Genomic DNA, 24,132 nt, shown 5'->3' with positions numbered 1-24,132 from the left:
GATAGTGGGGAAAAACAATATAATCTGGTAAAAAACTAATATCCCCAGAGAAACTAAGACATATTATGGTTGTTGACAAGAGATGTAATCTCTTTTAGGTACAGACAAAGTTTAGAGAATGGTCTGAAGTTCGCTGATCTATTTCTTGATCGTATCCAAGTAGCGACGTGTTTCGCACTTCTGCTCATCATCCTGCTTGAATACTTACTGAGTGAAGAGCTTTTCGTAGTTGGTATTTATAGGAATCCTGGTAGGTCTAGGTCTAGACGCTGAATTCTCATTGGTTTGAAATCCAACATGGGTGAAGGCTGTATTGGTAAAGTGGCCACTGATTAGCTGAAACACTCTCTGGGCTGGTTACAGGAGTAGCTCAGGAATGAGTTACAGTTGTTCATTTTAAATATAATTAGAAGATACGTAAGATGGTGATATTTAACTGGCAATTAACTACATGATTACAATATAAGAAAAAATCAATAATAGAAGATTTAGTAATAGCTGCGTCATAGTAGGTAAAAAAATATGAAATCTGAAGAAAGCTAATATCAATGGGATACTTATAGAAGAGAGTTATCAAACATAATGATCATGGCTATGATTAGATATTCCTAATTAATCTGTTTATCATAAAAAGGTTTATCAGCTAACACCAATGACTTTTTTAATCGCATGAAAGTTATAATAAAAGTAATTCAAATAAAAAGCATCATGGCAGAAGTCAGTCCATTATAATTGATGTGTCATTACCTAAATTTCTTAATGTCATTTTGACATAGATATTAAATGATTACGAGAGAGAGAGAGAGAGAGAGAGAGAGAGAGAGAGAGAGAGAGAGAGAGAGAGAGAGCACACCTTGATATTAATCTTCTTGTAAAATGATTAAATTGGAAACCTTTTGAATTTATCAAGTTCTTTCAGCTGGAGAAGAAATAATGATCAAGATATGTAGATAGATAGACAGAAAGGTTAAAACCAACATACACAAAGTACAATCAATCATATATATATATATATATATATATATAAATATATATATATATATATATATGTATATATATATATATACATATATACTGTATATATATATATATATATATACAGTATATATGTATATATATATATATATATATATTGCTATTTTATATATATATATATATATATATATTTATATATATATATATACATCTATATATATATATATATATATATATAATTAATTTAAACCAATATGTATGTACTATTTTTATTCTCATATACACAAATATTGTTTTATAATATATATAAATACATACATACATACATATATATATATATATATATATATATACCAACCAATGCTGTACATATATATATATTTACATGCAAACAGAATGAAACACACTCTGAAATATATACTTTATATATATATATATATATATATATATATGTATATATATATATATATATTATACAACAAAGAAATTCTGCGTTTCCTAGTCCATTGCACGCCAGGATAAAGGCCTTAATCATATCAATTCATGTCTGGGGTTTGGCCGGTTTTAATCACCACGCTGGCCATAACAGATTGGTGATGGTGAGAGATTTTTGTCTGATAGTTTAATGCACACTAATTTAATATGGATGGCCCTAACTAGCACTGTGCAACTTTGCTTATCATAGTGATATACAAACCTCTCACTCTGGTAAGTATTCATACTAAGAAAGGGATATTATATATATATATATATATATATATATATATTTATATATATATGTATATATATAAATATAAATATATATATATATATATATATATATAAACTATAGCCTTGAGATCTTTGATAAAATCTTTAGGAGTGAACCTGGAAGCCCAGCGTTCTATATCCTGACTCCACCAAATCCTTATTTAGAACTGGGAGACCTGGTGATATGAACTATCATGATCCCAAAACTTAGCAAACGCCAGTTATTTGAATTACAAAATACTTTGAAAAATATATATTATATATTTACAGTTGAAAGAGAATCTTATAAGCCTTCCAGTAAAACTCCAAAAGATATATGAAAGTCCTGTTAAGGAATCTCTCCAAACAGAGAGGTCAAATGTAATAGAGTGAACGCCATCTAGCTCATATTCCCACGTCTGTTGTATCTCAAGTGGACGAGATATACTCTGTATAAACACCACTGACACGACTGCTAAGTGGAGAGGCCTTGTCACGTATCAAGGCATTCCAGGTGTAAGTGCCACCGAGTACAAGGTGGGGTGATATTGCGTTTTTGCTTTGGGATATGACTGTCAACAGTCCCAGAAACCTTCGCTCAATCTGAGTAGTGGGACTGGGGAGGGGAAGTCTTATTAGTAAGATTTGATCTAGGATGGGTTTGATTACAAGGATTTTCGTTCATTTGTATTAAAAACGAGTGTGGGGTAAAGGATTTTAATCTGATATAAGCCAAAATATTAAGAAAAAGCTTCATTTAACTATAACCTTTCCGTTAGAACTTCAAAAGTTCTAACTTTCCGCAAATGATTTTATGTTGAACAGGCTGACATAAGTCTTTTTGTATTTTATAGATGCAGTATCTGTTTTGATGTTGTTACTGTTTTTAAGATGTTTCATCAATTGTTATTTACTTCTCTTATAGTTTATCTATTTCCTTACTTTCTTTCCCCAGTGGGCAATTTTTCCCAGTTGGAGCCCTTATAGCATCTTCCTTTTCCAAGTAGTGTTATAGTTTAGCTAATGATAATAATGATAAACTTTGGACTAAAAAAATTCAAAATCTTTTACCTAAATTTGCAATTTCTCTTCATAGTCCCCAAAAATAATTCGCAGTTAAATTTGACTTAATTTAAGCTAAAATAGTTTTTAATAAGAAATAAGCTTCTGCTCTAATATAACTTTTATAAAATATATTCTATTAATAGACTGTGGGAACCTATTGGAAATTTCTATGCCTGGTAATCTGCTGGGCTGGGGTTCGAGTCCCGCCAGAGCTTGATAGTTCCCTTAGTTCCCTCATAGTTCCCTCACCATCCAAGTGAGCTAAGGATGGTAGGTTTTTGCTGAGACATCAGCAGCCAATGCCTGGCCCTCCCGGGTCCTAACTTGGATTCAGAGGGGACTTAGGAGCTAATCATATGTATTATGGTCAGAGTTTATGGTATTATCACTGACCCTTGCCTCTGCCATTCATGAGCGGCCTTTAAACATACAACAAATAGTGATACAAAATTGGATATTTTCGAGGCCTGGGGAGTTGGAAAAACACTCCGGCTTTTAATTACTCATTTCAATATGTTTATTACTGAGTCCAATATTAGTTTTCAGATTTTAGCTATTTTGCTCCGGAGTTAATCAGAACGAAAATTGATTATTAAGTTCTTGGTATGATACATTTAGTAATTGTTCCTTTTAATTTTACGGGCATTTCCACGTAATAGTGAATTTGGGTAACTTATTTTGTCTGTCAACAAAATTCATATTTTTTCCTTATTGGCAATTTTATGATTGAAAATCATATTTATTCTCTATTGCAGTTATATGATATATGATATTTTTTTTATTGTCAGTTATATAAAAAATATCATATATTTCCTTATCGTCAGTTATCTAAAGAAAATTATATTTTCTCTTTATTGGCAGTTATATGAACAAAATTCATATTTTTTTTCTTTATTGGCAGTTTTATAAAAAAAAATCATGTTTATTCTTTCTTTATTAGCAGTTATTAACAAAATTCGTATATTTTCCTTATTGCTAGTCATGTAAACAAAATTCATATTTTTCCGTATTTCTATTATATATATAAAGTTCTTATTCTTTTCCATAGTTATATAGATTTTATAGTTTGTAAAGTGGTCAGCTTTCATCCTTTATAGCAAATTTAATAAGTTGATAAGGTTTTGTAATTTCTCTCCGAAGTTAACACCTTTTCGAATGATCAGCTATTACATTTGAATATCCATCATTGAATGTAATCGGAATTGTCCTTTTTACTTTGTTACATCAACAAATTCATAGATGTTTGGAAACATTCATTTTTAATTTATAAAAAGTCAGGAAAGTTTTGACATGATCTAATTTAACGGTCCTTTTCAGTGTCTCTAAACTGAATTTTAGTTCGTCTCATAACTAGATTAATTCGATCAGTACATGGTAATTACATGGTTTTATTTTCAATAAATTAATAAATGATATATGTAGGTAATATATATTCAAGGTTTTTTAATAAAATATATAGCCACTAATTCAAATTCACTTAGCCTGGGTAATAGGTTCGCCATGGCACCAGCCACCCGTTGAGATACTACCCTAGGGAATTATGGGGTCATTTGATTGGCCAGACGGTACTACATTGGATCCTTCTCTCTGGTTACGGTCCATGTTCCCTTTGCCTCCACACATACCGAATACTCTGGCCTATTCTTTAAATATTCTCCTCTGTCCACATACACCTGACAACACTGAGATTACAAAACAATTTTTCTTCACCCAAGGGGTTAACTACTGCATTGTAATTGTTTAGTGCTATTCTCCTCTTGGTAAGGGTAGAAGAGACTCTTTAGCTATAGCAACCAGCTCCTCTAGGGAAAAGGACTCTCCAAAATCAAACCATTGTTCTCTAGTCTTGGGAGTGCCATAGCCTCTGTACCATAGTTTTCCAGTGTCTTGGAATAAATTTTTCTGGCTTGAGGGTACACTCAAACACACTATTCTATCTTATTTCTCTTCCTCTTGTTTTGTTAATTTTTTTCTTGTTTACATATGAAATATTTGTTTAGGTGATGTTACTGTTCTTGAAATAATTTAATTTTTCCGTATTTCATTCTTTACTAGGCTATTTTCCCTATTGGAGCTTCAGGGCTTATAGCATCCTGCTTTTCCAACTAGGTTTGTAGCTTAGAAAATAATAATAATAATAATAATAATAATAATAATAATAATAATAATAATAATAATAATAATAATAATAATAATAATAATAATAATAATAATAATAAAAATAATAATAATAATAATAATAATAATAATAATAATAATAATAATAATAATAATAATAATAATAATAATAATCTCTCAAAATCCTGTTATTATGACTTGGAACATTTAATAAACCAATAACAATATTCATAAAATAATAAATGTTGAAAATATTTTCCTTCCATGTAATTTCCCAAAAAAGAAATTTATTAACGTTTTGGTTCAATTAAAACCATCTCAAATTCTACACTAACTATTTTCACTTTGCAAAAAATGCAGCGTCCTTCTCAATTTGCGTTTGCGAAAATATTTTTATTTTTTTATAGGATATCTTACATTTCTCTTATATCCTTTTCTTTCCTTTAATGGGAAAGGAACAATGGAAAATTTAATAAAAAGGTCATCAAAGAGACACAAGGCTCCCGTCCATTAAAGACTTTTATCTTGGAATTATTTCAAAAGAGATTCTGTAAGAGATGAAAGTTGTAAAAATAGTTTCTTTTCTACTTCTGCAAAACGGCCTTTGAATTTCAATCTTTTCTGGGTCGTTTCAATCATAATACTATTTCAATACTAATATTTTAAACTAGTTCCTTTTCAAGAACATGCTTCAGTCACTGTAAGTAAGTAGTCCCTAAATTTAATGTTAATATCTAGGTTTTGAAATATAGAAATGTTTTAGCCACTGCAGTGAGGTAGCTTCAGTTACTAAGATTAAGTAGTTCTTATGGTTAATGCTAATATCTTTGTTCTGAAATACAGAACACTTTTAGCCACCTAATCAGGTAGCTAATGAAACTAGGACTTATTTCTTTTCAAGACATGCTTCGGTTACTGGGATTAATTAGTACCTAAATCCAATGTTAATATCTAGGTTTTTAAATATTGAACATTTTTAGCCACTACAATTAGGTAGCTAAATAAAATAAGGCTCATTTCTTTTCACGAATATGTTTTGGTAACGGTAATTAAGTAGTCCCTAAATTTAAAGTTAATATATAGGTTTTGGTCTGGAGCTGGAGACACTTCTGGGGATCGGAGGATCCTGCTCTCAAATCAATCCTATGATGTCACTCTTAGAGGGATGAGAGACCCTTTTACTTTGGTGTTCCTTGATGTCCTTTTAACATTTTACCCTTTTTGGGGGATGCATTAAGGAAATTTTCTTTTTTTAGAGAATAAATTATTAAGTTTTTTATGAAAAAATAATGTTGATTTTTGCATAGATGTTTTCCTTAAGGAGTTGAAAGTGGGGGTATAATTTTACCCCTCGATAGTGTAAAGAAAATTGAAGCTTTTCGTTTGAAAACATTATTATTTTATAAAATAAAATAGTACTTTTTCACGAGCCATGATTAGAAATGAGGTGTTTTTCTTTGTTGAGAAGTATGATCAATGAATATGGGGTTTTATGGAAAAGGAGAGTAATGTATTCGTATATTTCTTGAAGGTAATGCGGTTTTATGGAAGAGTGAGATATATATATATATATATATATATATATATACATAAACGTGGTGAAAGAGTTTGAATATAACCATGATCAGCAAAGCTCTACTGGTCAGGGACACTCATGCTAGGTTGGCTTGCTATGAACTATCAGAGTAAAGTCTACAACTATCACTAATGTACAATGGCCAGCATGATTATGAAAATAACCCCATCATAGACATGATGAGGCCTTTGTCCTGCAGTGGATTAGAACAGCTACATTTATTGTTGCTGATGTTTATATATACAGTACATGCTCGCGCGCACACACAAACACACACACACACACACACACACATATATATATATATATATATAGATATGAATATATATATATATATATATATACATACATATGTATATATATATATATATATATACATATATATATATATATATATATATAAATATATATATATATATATATAGATATATATATATATATATATAGATATAGATATAAATATATATATATAAATATATATATATATATATATATATACAGTATACATATATATTTATATATATATATATATATATATATGTTTTACAGATAATTCACCAACCTTAACGTTTTCAAATATGGCCTTTTATTATTAACATTTTCATTAACATTCACCAACATAAAGTTTATAATATGGTACCACGTTCCTAAATCTTTTTACCTGTCAAGATATCTTACATTTTTTTGCTATTTAAGGTATTTCGCAATTAATATTTTTTTACTCTACAAAACGTTTTTCTGACGAGCCTCAATTTCACATCTATTTTTCAGTGTCATAAAATTGTATAAATATTTTTTTTACTTATCAAGTATTGCCTATGATAAAACAAGTTTCTTCAAACATATTTTCATAGTTGTGTCTCACTTTAACAAACGTTTTCAAACAAACAGATGTTTTTTCAAAAGGATATTTTACTTTACAAAACGTTTGATGACATACAACAAAACTACAGGCAAATTCAATGTCACAGTATTCTCATTAAGAACGTTTATGCAATAAAAACGGTTTTTCATTATCAAATGTTTCCTATGATGGCGTCCGTCCTTCGTAACATTTGTCAATAGTTCTATTTCACTTAAACAAACGTTTACAAATATGGCTGCTAAATACAAAACGTTTCCAAGACCAACGTCTCCCAGACCACGTGACCCGCAAGAAATCTGGTTGACCCATCGAGGGAGATTTAGGACGTAATATTTCCTTCCTTAATAGAATTCGATTTGTCTCAGTTAAGGGAAGTGAGACTTGAGTAAGAAAGGGAATTGGGTCGTGTCAGGGAATTACACCAACTCCTACGAAAGAGGGAATTACTTTGGATTGAGAGAGAGAGAGAGAGAAAGAGAGAGAGAGAGAGAGAGAGAGAGAGAGAGAGAGAGAGAGAGAGAGCTTTCGTAATACAATTCTTTTAGCAGCAGAAGTCAGGAACCTCTTCAAGTAAGGATATTTTCTCCCCAGAGTCTTGGAAAAAGTTTAATGTCAGGAAGACGGAATTTTTTTAGGTACGAAGAAAATATTATAATATTAAAAAGGAGATGGAGAACTGAGCCTTGACGAACACATTTTAATTATAATTTAGATCATTCGATGTTTCAGATTTTTAAGAGATATTTGCTGAAACACTTAAAGAACACGTCATAACGAATAAACTCTGTTTGAAGATGAATATTTCGAAAATATAATAAGTAAAAATTTCGTATTTCATCAGAATAATATTGATTTTATTTTAGAATTTTCAAAGTACTCTGGTATTAAACAAATATCTTCCGAGTGAATATATGAAAATTTAAGTTTTGTTTGCAAAAAGCGTGATTATTGATTTTTCAACTTTTATATACAGAGAAAGTAAATGATTAAAATAAATGTATTTTACTAGAATTCAGTATTCATGATATCTGTATAAAAAAAAAGTTACTCTCGATAACATAATGAGTTATAAAACTACTTTCCCCAAACTAAATTCCAAAAGATATCTCAAGTCCATGGAATTATGCAAAGCCACTCTCAACACCCATACAAACCTCACCCACGCAAACCTTCTCCCACACAATCTACCCCCACCCAAATAAACAAACAGAATCAGAGCAACTTTCCAGTAAAAAAAACTTAATTTCGAATTCATAGAAAAAAAACATCAAGGTTTAATCTCATCCTGTATGGGAGTGTTTAAGAATCTTAAAGATTTTCAACTAGGGAAAGTTTCTTGAGAGAGAGAGAGAGAGAGAGAGAGAGAGAGAGAGAGAGAGAGAGAGAGAGATAGTTTCAATATTTTCAATATTATATTTCAAAATGCAGAGGAAAATCTCTTTCCTTACTGCCCTTGATACGATGCACCGAAAATCCGGAAGATAAGAAAATACCACAAGTGAAATCTCCAACGTTTTTCTGATCACTAGACACCACCAAAACTTATTTATTACTTCCCTCTCTCATTCCCATCTCCTTCCCCACCCCGATACTATGTAGTAGACTGGATAAATAAGAAAATGAAGAAGAAGAACAAGAGGCAATAATTCTTAAGGTGTAAAAAGCCCTTCCATGTAAGGGGGAGCCGTTGTCTTTAAGTTAAGATTCGACGATATGTAAAGGTTGGGCAAATTTTATAAAATTATATAAGATACACACATATATATATATATATATGTATAATTATTTATATAAAATATTTATATATATATTATATATATATATATAGAGAGAGAGAGAGAGATATATATATATATATATATATATTTATATATATATATATATATATATATTTATATAAATATATATATATATATATTTATATAAATATATATAAATATAACATCTATATATATATATATATATATATAAATATACATATATACATATATATGTATATATATATATATATATATATATAAATATATATATGTATATATATATATATATATATTTATATATATATATATATATATATATTTATATATATATATATAATTATATATATATATTATATATATATATATATATATATATATTACATATTAGTGGGGATCACCATCATCAGTGCTCATGACAAGGTGCACTGCAGGCAATATTGCTCAATGGTCTTTGGAGCATTCTTACCTCCCCTGATTGCACCTACTTTATATCCTTCTTGCCTTTTGCTGTCCAACTTCTAAATTCTGCCGAGGAATGTAACTGATTGGCTGAAATATCCTGAAAATAAAGTCAGATGCAAAAAAAAAATTAAGTCACTTTATAAATAGATATTAGTATTACATATTAACAATTTTTATAAATATCATTAAATAATGGAAAATATATAACTCATTATTGGGTATTAGATATAAATATTTCCATTGAATATTGAATATTATAAATATGACTATTAAATATGAACAATTATAATATTCAAAAATGTTCATTATAAATAGATATAAATATATAATAACTATTGAATATTATAAATATGATTCTGAACTCCTAAATATTATAGGTACTATTATGGAGTTTTACATATCATAAAAAATAATATTAAATGTAAAATATTATAACTATTAATATCAAGTATGAAATATTATTATTACACTTATTAAAATTATCATAAATACAAGTGAGCAAAAGTGTTTTGACCTTATCATTTGCTGAAGTATTGAAATAAACAGATTGATAAAGTAATATTGTGAAAGTTACCATGTTAAGAAACTTTGCAATTGAATATAATTGATTGTAAAACAATAATGTAAAAGATTTGATAAAGTCAGTGTAAGATTGATAAAGCACTAATGCAAAAGGATTGATAAAAAGATTAGTAAAATTGATAAGGTTCCAGTCTATATGGCTTCCAAAGGGAAACTATATATTGTGATAATACTGAGACTTCATCTCTCTCTCTCTCTCTCTCTCTCTCTCTCTCTCTCTGCCAGACAAAATCTACCTCCCATTTTCATATCAAATCTCTCTCTCTCTCTCTCTCTCTCTCTCTCTCTCTCTCTCTCTCTCTCGTGAGCGCCTTCCGTAAGGCAACGTTGGATCCTGCATTATTCACACTGCTGTAGGAGTCGAGTAAGCTATATATCCTTAAGGAATCTTGACATATCCTGCGGAATAATAACAAGAAAAAATATAGTCTGGTATATCAAAAATATAGCATTACTATTGTTTTTATTTTGCTTTTATATTCTAATGGAAAATGTTGTTGTTGTTTTAAATTCCAAAGTCAAAAAATCAGACTTGATTTCCAAAATCTATTTTTTTTTTCCAAATAGAAAATGAAAATCAGAACCTCAGAGGATAATTAAAGCAGGATTTCAAATTACTTCAACTTTTACTCAATAATATGTTGAACCATAAGAATGATTTAATCCATATAATAATAATTTTATAAAACAGAAAATAGCAAATGGAAAACTGTTGTTCGCTTCTGCAATGTACTTTATTTTCATATTTCAAAAAGAATTGATTTTTTTCTTTCTTTCATAACCATTTTGATATGAATTTTAGGAGATAATATCTCTCTCTCTCTCTCTCTCTCTCTCTCTCTCTCTCTCTCTCTCATATTGTTTCCCTAACTTTTTTTCATATCCATCTCTCTCATTCTGTTTTCCTAACCTATATTTTATACTCTCTCTCTCTCTCTCTCTCTCTCTCTCTCTCTCTCTCTCTCTCCAAAATTCTATGAAAAATAAACCATAAATAAATGTTTTCCATATTTATATATCTCTATTCAATTAATCAGATTAAACCACAAATAAAACTGAATAAAAATTAATATTCTTACTCAAGTAAAATGAAGAATCCTTATAGACAATATAACGAATAAAATCTTTTATAAACTACAAATTTTATATATTTTACATTTCCTGTTAAAATAACTTTGAAATTTCATAAACTAAAACATGTATAGTTCGTCATGTGGATTATGAAAGCCAGTTGGAATACTTGAAATATATATTGTTGAAAAGAGTAAACGTTCACTTGGATTGAGAATATGACAGAAGGATAAGGGTAAAAGATTATCCAGAAAAACAAGTAGAATTTATCCAGTTTATGAGAACACAAATGAATTTTGTTAGAATAAGTTACAAAATACGAAAAAAATCCATTAAATATTTATATATTTCTTTTATTGATTAATAAATTAAATTAATTAACAAAATCCCTGAAGAGAGAGTTAATCTTACCAACTATTTTTTTCAAAGAAACTATTAACTGATTTACATAATATATTCTAGAAGTTAAGTTAAATATCCTAAACTCATATACTTAGCTAAGTAGTAATTAATTCGATGAAGCAAATCAAGTCTCATAAACAGGAATTATTATTATTATTATTATTATTATTATTATTATTATTATTATTCTCATCCTTGTTATTGTTATTGATAGTGTTGTTGTTGTTGTTGTTGTTGTTGTTGTTGTTTCACTAGCTAAAATGCAACCCTACTTGTATAAGCAGTAAGCTATAAAGCTACAACAGGGAACAAATAGCCCAGTGAGGAAAGGAAATAAGGAAAAAATTAACTAGAACAAATATATTTCATAAAACGAAAATGTTTTAACATTCAGAATTGATATTGTAAACATAAACCCCAACAATAAACTAAAGCGAATAAATGGATTGAATAAAACCTCACTATATCCATAAAACCAAATAAATTTACCCAACTCCCGATATTGATCGATGGCTTCTTAGGACTGAGAGAGAGAGAGAGAGAGAGAGAGAGAGAGAGAGAGATTTCGTTCTTATGGCTTTTCCCAACGGCAAGAGAGGGAATCGAATTTCTTTTGGCTGGAATCTACCGTAAAGATGAAGGATTGTGTTCCTGAGAGAGAGAGAGAGAGAGAGAGAGAGAGAGAGAGAGAGATTTCGTTCTTATGGCTTTTCCAACGGCAAGAGAGGGAATCGAATTTCTTTTGGCTGGAATCTACCGTAAAGATGAAGGATTGTGTTCCTGAGAGAGAGAGAGAGAGAGAGAGAGAGAGAGAGAGAGAGATATTTCGTTCTTATGGCTTTTCCCAACGGCAAGAGAGGGAATCGAATTTCTTTTGGCTGGAATCTACCGTAAAGATGAAGGATTGTGTTCCTGAGAGAGAGAGAGAGAGAGAGAGAGAGAGAGAGAGAGAGATTTCGTTCTTATGGCTTTTCCCAACGGCAAGAGAGGGAATCGAATTTCTTTTGGCTGGAATCTACCGTAAAGATGAAGGGTTGTGTTCTTGAGAGAGAGAGAGAGAGAGAGAGAGAGAGAGAGAGAGTGGGGGTTATAGACCTGGCTGAGAAATTTGTAGTGAATAGTAAGTACAGAAGGGGAAACAGTTAGTGAAAACGAGAAAGAAAACGAACAAGAAAATTATAATAATGAAAGAGAAACTTCAATACTATAAAAAGAGCAAATATAGCAGGAGAGAAATTATTTGGGAGGAAGGTAACGGAAACAAAACAGACATGGTGACTTCCATATAATTAATTGAACAGTTGGAACAGATGAAGAAGAGAAAAAATAGAAAGAATAAGAAAATGAAGTTGGGAAATGGAAAGGTAGATATATGCAAAATGTCCAATAAGTATGAATGGAATTTTATAGGAATGAAAAAATAAGCTGTCAAAATAGATGAAGGAAATCAAGAAGTAATAAAACATGAAATACTTAAAAAAATATAATATTAGGCTAATGAAAACTTAGACACAACTATTAGGATATTCTTTTTAAATTGAACTAAGGCTGATGATGAACATTTCATACATTAAGTGCTTAATCAGGGATATTTATAGTTTAAGGGAAATATGGATGTAATTTAAAAATAACTTCCTCAACACATAATAGGAAATAAAACTTTATTTTCCCTGGGGATAGAAATTCATATTATACCACTTCAAGTCCTACTGTCTCATGTATCACCTTTCCTTCCATTCAATAATGCAACTATATCTTGTACTTAACCCCCTTCAGGGCTTACAACAGCTGAGGATATAAAACTCTTTGAAATATACAGGAAAGGACAACTGTTCTCTTCCAACTTATGTAAACAAGAGGGTGGAACCTGAAAGCTTACCTAAGGACACTGAGATATTGGACCATAAGACTTCCCTGAGGATACTTACAGACAGAGCCTGAGAACTTTCCTAAAGACACTTGAATATGAAGGCTAAGGACATTCATGAGGACACTTTAAATTAGATCCTAAGAAGTTCATAAAGATATTTAAAGATGAAGCCTGCTGCTACTGCTTTCCCTAAGGACACGTTAAGATGAAGCCAATGACTTCCTCAATTGGACTTCAAAATAGAGCCTGAAGAGTTCCCTAAGGACACAGAGATGGACTTTACTGATATCCATAAGGACACTTCAGGATGGAGGCTAAGAGCTTCCCTATGAAGTCTTCAAGATGAACCATAAGAATGTCTTAAGGACATTTATAAATTATCTCGGGGTCTAGGGACACATAGGAAGGACAAAATTTTTCTGAGACATGATGAGGGGAAAAACAGGAACCTCAAGTGCCCATAAGGAGCCAGAGACATGGAAGAATTATTAAAGAAGGCGTCAAAATCTCAAGAATCATCAGAAAAAAAAAAAATTCAGCCTATTGGTAAAAACTATAAAGTTCCTGTTATCAATTCGCTACCCATTTTGCCTCTTAGCAACAACCTACCACAATACTCTCACTACCAAGTACGTATATCTCTCCTCAGCTCAACCATGACACAATGGATTGCATAGAAAACGGACTTGAGCCTTTACAGCTATTGTTTGGATTGATTTCGGGGATAATTATCAGTAGACCGCCAGGACATCATAGGGATTTAGTGGAAAATTTACCCTTCTCGGTTAAGCCACGCTATTTTGGCTATTATCAGTCCATTAAATATGCACACACACACACGCACAGACATATTCAACCCATTCACGACAGTTTTGGTAATTTGAGGAAGATTGTTGTTTCCAAGTGTACCTCTCGGGGGTACCTCTCCTCACCACGATATGACTATTCTAACTCACCCCCTACCCTAGGGACTGGGAGAGACCGAGTAGCCATGTGCCTGACAAGGAAATATATATTATATATATATATATATATATATGTGTGTGTGTATATATATACAAAGAGAGAGAGAGAGAGAGAGAGAGAGAGAGGAGAGAGAGAGAGAGATTAGAATAAAAGAAAGACGCCTAATTCATAGAAACTAAAGACATTTCTCTAATTGTTAATTTTCAATTTAAACATTATGCTAATTATTTTTCTCTCTGCCTTCTGCCAGCAAACCCGACTAGCTATATAGGAATGCAATAAAGATGTAATTAATTGTCATAAAATATATATAGTTGCCTTAATAACTGGTTTATTTCCAAGAATGAAATCATATCTACCATAAAAAATCGTTAAAAATCGGAAAGAAATTATTTATTGTCATCATATATCACATTCACATTTTCAACATACATTCATCATTTCCAAAAAAATATTACTCATTATATATCATATGTATCTTTTTTACATATTCATAAATCTTATTAATATACATTATAAAATATTTTAACAACTGAAATTCCATTTGGCGGAATATGTTCTCAAAAAAAGTCTTACAGGTTTTCCAACTCTGTTAAAAGTTTACCTTAGAAAGAAAACTCTTTAATGGATTCTGACAAAAGAAATGACGGTTGTAGAGGCCTATATAAATCTGATACATTAAGGTAAGATGTGGTCTTTTTAGTTTTATTTGATTATGAAATATAGGCCTAATGCTTTGGCTAAGTTTTTGTTTAGTTCAGTGGCCCACAAGAATTTGCTGTTACTTTGAAGGTTAATAAAAATGCAATAATAATTAGTTTTTTACAATATTTTTATCATCGTTATGATGAAGCTCCTCATTATTATTATTATTATTATTATTATTATTATTATTATTATTATTATTATTATTATTATTATTATTATTATTATTATTTTGAATTGTTATTTAATTATGTTCCTACCCTTATAGAAAAACATTAATAATATCAGTATTGCTATTACCATTAACATACAGTTTTCACCATTTATATCTCCATTCTGTTAATATATTTCTCTTCTTCCATCGTTATTACTCTTCCCCTCTTTCAGTCTTTCATTCCACGATGAATGGCAGAGTTTTATAATCGAGCTTCTTGGAGAACAATGGCAACTCATTGTTGCCAAAAATTTCTTTTAGATAACTATTATCTTTTATTTGTTGTTTGTGTTTATTTCGCTGCAGGTTTTAAAGCTCTTGCTCAATTCAAAACATAATCCTAAAACTCAGTGATGAATGAAATTGTGCTTGGGAGTAATACTTGATGTTATTTAAAATAATTTCTTTCGGGATAAAAATATCTGGGAAATCGAGATGTTAAACGTTACACAATGAGATATATGGCACAACTGCACCACCTGTTGCCACATCTCTGTATCCCAGTAACTAACTTTAATAGAGATTAGGGGACCGAGGAAGATATGTCATTGCTGTTAGCCTACAAAACCTAAAGTTTTTACTAAAAAGTTTGTAAAATGATGCAGATGTTGCCAAATTCTAAGGATTAAAACATTGATACGAGTATATGGACCAAATAAAACTCTTTAACAAACATTTTTTGTTGGTATTACGAAAAGTAACTTTCCATTGTGAAGCACATGGCAACGTTACGTCCAAAACCATATAAGACCAGAGAATAGAGAAAATAAATTGTATATTTTGAAAGACAGGTACAACACTGTTCTAATTGTTTCCAACATCTAGATTTAATTCTTATGTTACAAACCATAATTGGACCGAAAAAGGAATAGCTTCGACCTCATTCTGGTTTATAAGAACTATGGCAGCACTGCTGTAACTGTGCCACATCTTTGGAATCACCAAAGACTTTACATCCTAAAAATGCAAGTAGTTCCTAAAAAATGGCACCGTCTCATGTTATGGAAAATGTAGTCGATTTATGATACAGTCCATTACTGCATGGATTGTCCAAGCTCCCCAAAAATGGGCCTTTTGTCTCAATTATTTGTTGTTTTCGAGGTTGTAAACAACAACAGTATTGTTTCTCAATAAGGGTATCATTCTCTCAACGGTATGATGATTTGTATTGCTTCTCAAAGTTAGATACTTCTGGCGAGTGTTAAGAGCTCAGTACATTCGTTAACTATATATGTTTAAAATATGATTTCTGCACTGAAAAACTATCTAATGTACTACCTCTCTCTCTCTCTCTCTCTCTCTCTCTTTCTCTCTCTCTCTCTCTCTCTCTCTCTCTCTCTTTCTCTCTCTCTCTCTCTCTCTCTCTCTCTCTCTCTCTCTCTCTCTCTCTCAACTATTCTACGCATCATCAGAATCATTAACATATCACCCAAGAGGAAGGAAGGAAGACCTTCCTAATCCTCTTGACTCTTTCTTCACGAACCCCAAAGTAGGAATTCAGATCCCCCCTCCCGTTCCATCATTCCTCTGTGTTCCTCCATTTTCCGTCGTAGTCAAAAGCAAAGTCCGCCTTTGTTGCCCTGAGGTCAGGAGGCAAAGAATCAAAGCGAAGGTGAGTGTGTCGCACTTTTGGCTCCGACATATTTGCAGAGCGACGATATTAAATGGTCTTCTTTCTCTACACACCGACGATCGACAAAGGTCGGAATTGGCCGGAAATGTTTCAGTTACGGTCAATTCCCTTTGTGAAGGTTTGTAGTACATGTGTTTGTGTATGAAATAATTATGTCTCACAAACACACAAGCATATATACAAACATTTTGTTTGTTGGGTAAATAAGGTTTAGGGATAGATTAAGGCTCTTCATATGTATTCTACAAAAAATATACAAAAGTTATTAAATTCATATAAATTGCATAAATTTGAGAGAGGAGAGAGAGAGAGAGAGAGAGAGAGAGAGAGAGAGAGAGAGAGAGAACATCCAGCATTCTCTTCGAATCTCTTCCCCGAAACCGAACAATAGAGAGAAACAAAAAAGACTTTTCTTGGCAAATTAATCCTCAGGATATGAAATTTTTAAAAGGGTGTTGGGTTCGTGGTGTGGGGGTTTGGGGGGGGGGGGGGGGGTCAAAGGTCATTGTTTCAAGGACCCCCCTAAGAAACCTCACCTCCTGTTGCCTTGTGCTTGCAGGAGCCATTATTACGACCCCCGAAAAGTAAATAAATTGTTCTCTTTGTAATTTCGAAAACGACTGGGGGGCCATTATGCTTTTGGGGATTTGAATGACGACAAACAAATGGAATTTTTTTTTTTTAAAACAAAAGGTCTTAGAAACAGAGTCTGCACTTAATGGGGGAACAAATTAAATGCTTAAGTATACAGGGAATAAAAACACGGCAGATTAAAAGTGTATTCTCTTTTAATTCATTTTAAAATGAAAAGTTTTATTTTATGTATCATTCGCAGAGTAAAGGAAGAACGTATCACGTTTTTTTTTTTTTTTTTTTTTTTTTTTTAGACCACAATTATTCAGTAGTTATTCTGGACGATATTTTTATTAAAAGTTTTGGATTATAACTTTAAGGTTATTTTTCAAGTTAATTTCCAGAATTACTTTGGTTACCATTTGGTAATCTGAGCAGTCATATTTAGTTAGCAATCTGTAGATATATTTGAATTAAAATATAAAAAGTTACTTAATCTAATAATATGAACACTAAATTTTTTCGATAAAGATTAGTGATATTTTGATCAACAAATCATAACTGATTACTTTTATATACAATGGAAAGTGGGTAGATAAACCTAAATGGTTTCAAACACCATTGGACTCCATTGAAAGCTCTTTTGTGTATTGTTCCTAATCAAACATTACCTCCTAATTGTTTTTGTCTGAAACCAGAAAAAAAAAGGAAAATCTTTTTTGGCAAATATTTTTTTTTGAGGAATGGAAATTTTTTTGGAACTATTTCAGTTATTGAAATAAATATTGGGAAAGCTAACCTCCTATAGTTGCCTCTTCCATCGGCCTCTGTATTCCAAGCACGAAGAAAAGACTGCTTTCGAACGACATCTCTTTAATTTTATCTCCTCGGGAATCTGGAAAGATAAAAAAAATTCCTGAACTCAAATACGATAAGGATTTCAGATTGTCCCTCCATCAGCCTCTATTCAAAGCACATTTAAAAATAACTTAATCACATATGTTTTCAGTGGAATCCAAAAATAGCGAATTTTCTGAAAACTGGAAACAATTCTGGAACTCTTCCTACATGAGAATATAGGATTGCCAGTGCCAGCGGCCCTCCGTATTCTATGGAAAGTTAAACATTACTCCCTTCAGAGTAACTATATATCTTGATCACTTTCGTCTGGAATCTGATAATAGGAAAAGATCCTTCTCCTCCCAGGTTAGGGAAGAGAAGACGTTCCCGTGTGATAGCTCTTCTTCCCATTTAGCATATTCTTTTCTTCTCTCTTCTTTTTATTCATTAAGATTTGAGATCAATCCAATATCTTGACGAAAAGGAAGGGACTGGAGGAAAGGGGGAGACGTTGAAAAGATTTCCATTCAGTGTGACTGAGAAGTTGATATGATTCCTCGCTAAAGAAGAAGAAGAAGAAGAAGAAGAGAGAGAGAGAGAGAGAGAGAGAGAGAGAGAGAGAGAGAGAGAATCTCCGTCAATCCAATCCAGCTTCCTAACGTTAAATGTCCAATTTCTAACATTAAGATTAACAGTCTCCCGTCTGTTCCCCTTACTGTCAAAGGCAGAGACAGAACACCTTTACTGTCTCATTTCTTTCTATTAACTGACCAGAATGCTAAAATTGTAATACGTCTCTCTCTCTCTCTCTCTCTCTCTCTCTCTCTCTCTCTCTCTCTCTCTCTCTTCATCATTCTTATATCATTATCATAATTATATTCTTTCACTCATTGAACTATTCCGTATCATTGTCATAGATTTTTATCTCTCTCTCTCTCTCTCTCTCTCTCTCTCTCTCTCTCTCTCTCTCTCCACTATTCTATGCTATTATTAAAGATATTCTTTTTACTCTTTATCTGTCTCTCCATTAATCTTATACCATTAATAAAAATATATTTGCCCTCTCTCTCTCTCCTCTCTCTCTCTCTCTCTCTCTCTCTCTGCTGTAATCTCTTTTCATTGAGTTAAATTCCTAATTAGAAACTCCTGATCATAACGACATCATTTTCTTGATTAATGATTGAAATGTAATTAAGGATCTATCAAAGGCCTTAATGAGCTTTGGATTATTCTTCTAAGTAATACATTTTTTTTTTAATTTCAAAATGACATTATTTAAGAATATGAGGACTATATTCTCTAGGTCAATAGGAAAACTTAATACATGTTAAATCTCATATTTCTCGTATTTGAGGTTTTGGTTTTTAAAAGGTAAGTCTAAAAACCTTTGTATATATTTTGTATTTATTGAAATAATGACGTATTACAATGAATATTTTATCACCTTGATAAAGCAAACATGATATTTTATATTAATAGAGACATTGAAAGGAGAATTTCATAAGATACAGCGTTAACAAAACGAAATAAAACAGAAATGCCAGAGCCACAATTAATGATTTAAAATCAAATTCAAAACACAAAATCCTCTCCAATGTCTTCAGTAAAGTAGATCATTTCATACTTCTTGAGAGCAATTAAAAACTCATTAAGGGTTTCCAGCAATCCTTGATTGCGTTCTCTTTCAGCAATTTTGGATTCTGATTCTTTCAGCCCATTAGCAACAGGTAGAAAGAGTTGACGGTTAGGGAATTATCTCGAGGAAAGGTTGCTAGTTGAGGATTTAGGTTGTAAGAATATCATGGGTATACAGTAAATGCTAGTGATATATTAGACTCAACTAGAAAGAGTAGTGTTGGTTCTGATAATTGATGTGCTGAGAGAGAGAGAGAGAGAGAGAGAGAGAGAGAGAGAGAGAGCTCTTTGCACAACTTTGAATACATATACAAGCTAAACACTATTATATCTCTTTTATGATTTCTTAAAACATATAGTTTCAGAAAATATTGTGGCAAGTATTAAAAATTAAGATTTTGACTAGATTTAGAAGAGAGAGAGAGAGAGAGAGAGAGAGAGGAGAGAGAGAGAGAGATAGATAGTAACAAAAAGTTAAAGGTTCATATCGTTCTATTGTTACTTGACAAAGAATCCGAGTCCCTCTCCAGTCAGGTTTGGTGTCAAATTCTTTCCCAGCCAACAACAGGTGTCGGATACCTTTACTGAAGCCTATCCAACAGCCTACCTTTATTCTCACTCCCTTCTCTCTTCTCTTTATTGTTTTTTTTTATTCCCACAGGGAATTATGTCCATGCAGAGAAAAAAGAATGAGAGGAAAAACAATTGTAAACAAGACTCGATAAGAAAAAGATTTCGGCAGAAAATTTTGCATTTTGTTAGACATACGATTGGAAACATACTAAATGAAGCTTTTAGTTACACATACGAATGTAGAAATGATATATGAAGCTTTTAGTTACATATACGAATGCAAACATTATAAATGAAGCTTCTAGTTAGATATGCAGATCTAGACATGCAGTCAAAAGATTTAGGTTTAGATTTATATATGTAAACACATATACAGATGTAGCTCAGGGTACAAGTAACTGATATGTGGAAATTGGGTTACGAGCAAATGTAATTTAGGTAACGAGTATTGGCTCGTTGGGAAATATCCAGTTATTGAAGCCCCGTCGTTTATACGTTATTTTTACTCAATTTCATAGACAAAAAAGCAGATTCATTGTCAAAATTGAACGCAAGAGTTTAAAAAATACGATCAAATGCCCATAGAGTGTAAGTTGAGTTGTTCAGTTAGTGACAGTAAACGTCGTTCGAGAGAGAGAAAATCCTCATATTTTACCTAAGGTTCTCACGGAGGGATATTCTTCTTCTTAGCAGTAATTCCCTTCTCTTCCTTCGCCTCCTCCTCCTCTTCCTCCTTCTCTTCTTCCTCCTCCTTCTCTTCCTCCTCTTCTTCTTCCTGCTCCTCCTCTTCCCCCTCCTCCCCTTCTTCCTCCCCCTTCTCCTCCACCTCCTCCTCCTCCTCCTCTTCCTCTTCTCTGGTGTCCCTAACATAATCCATGACTGACTTCAGAGGTAAAGTGCAAGCCTATTTGATGATTATTTCTATTCTTGTCTTTAATTTATCATTTTTATCCATAATAACAATTTCGAAACCTTTAGAAATGAATCTGTATATGCATTTATGGACTTATGGAATACATGAAATGAATTTACTTTATTTCTTATGTGAAAAACTGTTTCACTGTTTCAGAATGTGAGCCTTTTATGTTACGAGCTATTTCATTGAGATATTTATCTCAGACATACAAATGTAGATTTAAGATGAGGTTAGATAGTTTTATTATAAAGCTTTATTGCCACTGGTATCCAGTTGATAAGGTCTCTTTCAAGCATTTGAGTTCAGGAACCTGATTATAAGCTTGATGTTGTTGATGTCCCTGGATCAGAGCAACAACTTTTATGGAAATTCTTTCAATGGATCACTGGTTAAATTAAGTAAGCATTCTTTATATTATGATATGTACAAGAAGAGAAGGAGGTAGGAAAAGAAGATTGGATAAGTAATGTTTGTTGTATTATTATTATTATTATTATTATTATTATTATTATTATTATTATTATTATTATTATTATTATTATAATAACTTGCTAAGCTACAATAGTTGGAAAAGCAAGATGCTCTAAACCCAAGAGCTCCAACAGGGAAAAAAGTAGCTCAGTGAGCTAAGGAAATAAGGAAATTAATAAACTATAAGATAAATCCTTCAAGCAGAATAATTGTTTCACTTAAGATTCCTGTTCTTACAAGCGTGTCCATTAAAATCTAAAAAAATGTAATTATGCTTCTCTAATTAGTCTTAAAATATAGAATACAAATCCTAAACTAATCTTTTTTTTTCAGAAAGCAACAAAGAGAAAAAGCACTGACTTTGTTTCAGCTCCAGTAATTTTAAAAGAAAAAAAAAATATTGTTTTCTCCTTTTAGTGTTGGAATTGCTAATGGTTTGGTTGAAAAGGAAAAAAATAAGTTTCTTTTTGCATGTACTAATGGATAATTGAATTTTTTACATATTTAACTTGTTAATTGAAAGTGCCGGATGTTTATGCTTTCTGTGTCTGTCTATTTGTGATCTATTATCGTAATAGAACAGATTCACATTCTGTCCCCAGAGTCAAAGAGGAGTAAGGAAGGTGGAAGTGTCTTAAGATGCATTGTGTATCAGATGATCTAATGTCTGGAAAATGTATCTAGTTGTTAGTTAAGGGTTGTGGGTTTCAGCTGAGAGAGAGAGAGAGAAGAGAGAGAGAGAGAGAGAGAGAGAGAGAGAGAGAAATCAAGTACTTAAAATGTTTGATATCATTATAAGTGAAAAGTCAAAGATTTCAAAACATTGATAAGATATTCTTATTCATCATTTTTATCCTCTCTCTCTCTCTCTCTCTCTCTCTCTCTCTCTCTCTCTCCCCAGACAACCCCTGGTATCCTTGTCTGTTCATATCCATTCGAAACTACAAAGGAAAGTCATTATTTGCATTTGGGAGGAGCAATTGCAAAGAATACTATTTATTTCCTCTTGGGAACAAGGAGAGAGAGAGAGAGAGAGAGAGAGAGAGAGAGAGAGAGAGAGAGGGTGTGTGTTTGCATAAGACAGGAAAATATAAATTTTTTGAGGGATAGTTCCTTGAATAAGGATGCTCTACTATACCTTCCTTACCCTCTCCTCACCCCTCCACACTCGTCCTCCCCTTCCCCCTCTCTACCAACCCTCCTGCCCTCCCACCCCAACCCCCTGTGGACTTTCCTTTCTCCGAAACTTGACCGAAATATCCTTTGTTCATTTTATGGAAAAACTTCCCAAGACAATGCTGGATGTTGATTAGCTCTCTCTCTCTCTCTCTCTCTCTCTCTCTCTCTCTCCTCTCTCTCTCTCTAGATTATCTGAGAAATTTAATAAAAGTAAATGCATATATTCATAATACTTAGTCTGAAGTCTGAAAAAATTTAATTTACATGACAAATGACATCTAGATATGTCAAAAGATCTATGGAAAGATGTAAAATCAAAACACAGAAAAAATTTAACAAAAATAATATAAATTACTCAAAACACGAACAGAAAAGACTAATAATAATAATAATAATAATAATAATAATAATAATAATAATAATAATGATAATAATAATAATAATAATAATAATAATAATAATAATAATAATAATAATAATATACATCCTTTCCCTCTATCAGTATATTCTTATATTTCCCTTCTACAGTATTTACCAATTCCCATCTACCCCCTGCATCATTATTCCTCCTTTCCTTTGTATCCTTCTCCAGCCTTCCCTTTGGAGGACCCTCCACCCCTCCCCCCCACCCCCCACCCCGCCAAAAGGCGTGAAGTCCTAACGACAATTATGGTCCTTAGGAAACTCCCTAAGGAACCACCCCTCAAAGTTGCCTACTTCGGAGGGGGGGGGGGGACAGCTATAGTTTCATTTATATATGAAAATCGTTTATGAAAATAATAAATAAACCGAAAATGGAATTATGAAATACATATATAAATAAAAAAGGTAAATGAATAGATAAGTAAAATAATAGGAATGATTAAATAAATATTAAATAAAAGTATTCATTGATTCTCGTTTTTCTTTGTACTAATTTAAACGACACTTGATTTCGTTCAGGTTTGTAGTG

The 24,132-nt window shown here is 31.7% G+C and overlaps 1 protein-coding gene across 1 annotated transcript; it reads right to left on the bottom strand.

Annotated features, from left to right (window-relative positions):
• Positions 1 to 2,133: 2,133 nt before the first annotated feature.
• Positions 2,134 to 21,491, bottom strand: LOC137626534 (uncharacterized). The gene is made up of 4 exons (XM_068357578.1): positions 21,283 to 21,491; positions 10,480 to 10,531; positions 9,574 to 9,647; positions 2,134 to 2,320 (listed from the first exon to the last, which is right to left on the bottom strand). The coding sequence occupies exons 1-4, from the start codon at positions 21,489 to 21,491 to the stop codon at positions 2,134 to 2,136; spliced, it is 522 nt and encodes a 173-aa protein (XP_068213679.1).
• Positions 21,492 to 24,132: the final 2,641 nt, after the last annotated feature.

The sequence above is a fragment of the Palaemon carinicauda genome, chromosome 34, assembly GCF_036898095.1.
Source record: "Palaemon carinicauda isolate YSFRI2023 chromosome 34, ASM3689809v2, whole genome shotgun sequence".
NCBI classification, from domain to species: Eukaryota; Metazoa; Arthropoda; class Malacostraca; order Decapoda; family Palaemonidae; genus Palaemon; species Palaemon carinicauda.
Note: the sequence above shows the minus strand (reverse complement) of the source record. Positions and strands in the feature narration are given on the sequence as shown.

What these genes read in the sequence shown, in the direction of transcription:
- LOC137626534 (XM_068357578.1), bottom strand. Translation starts at nt 21,491, where the DNA reads ATGGATTATGTTAGGGACACCAGAGAAGAGGAAGAGGAGGAGGAGGAG. An exon ending in TACTCGACTCCTACAGCAGT is followed by an intron (nt 9,648 to 10,479) that starts GTGAATAATGCA and finishes CTTTATTTTCAG; the next exon opens with GATATTTCAGCCAATCAGTT. An exon ending in AAAGGCAAGAAGGATATAAA is followed by an intron (nt 2,321 to 9,573) that starts GTAGGTGCAATC and finishes TCCCCTCCCCAG; the next exon opens with TCCCACTACTCAGATTGAGC.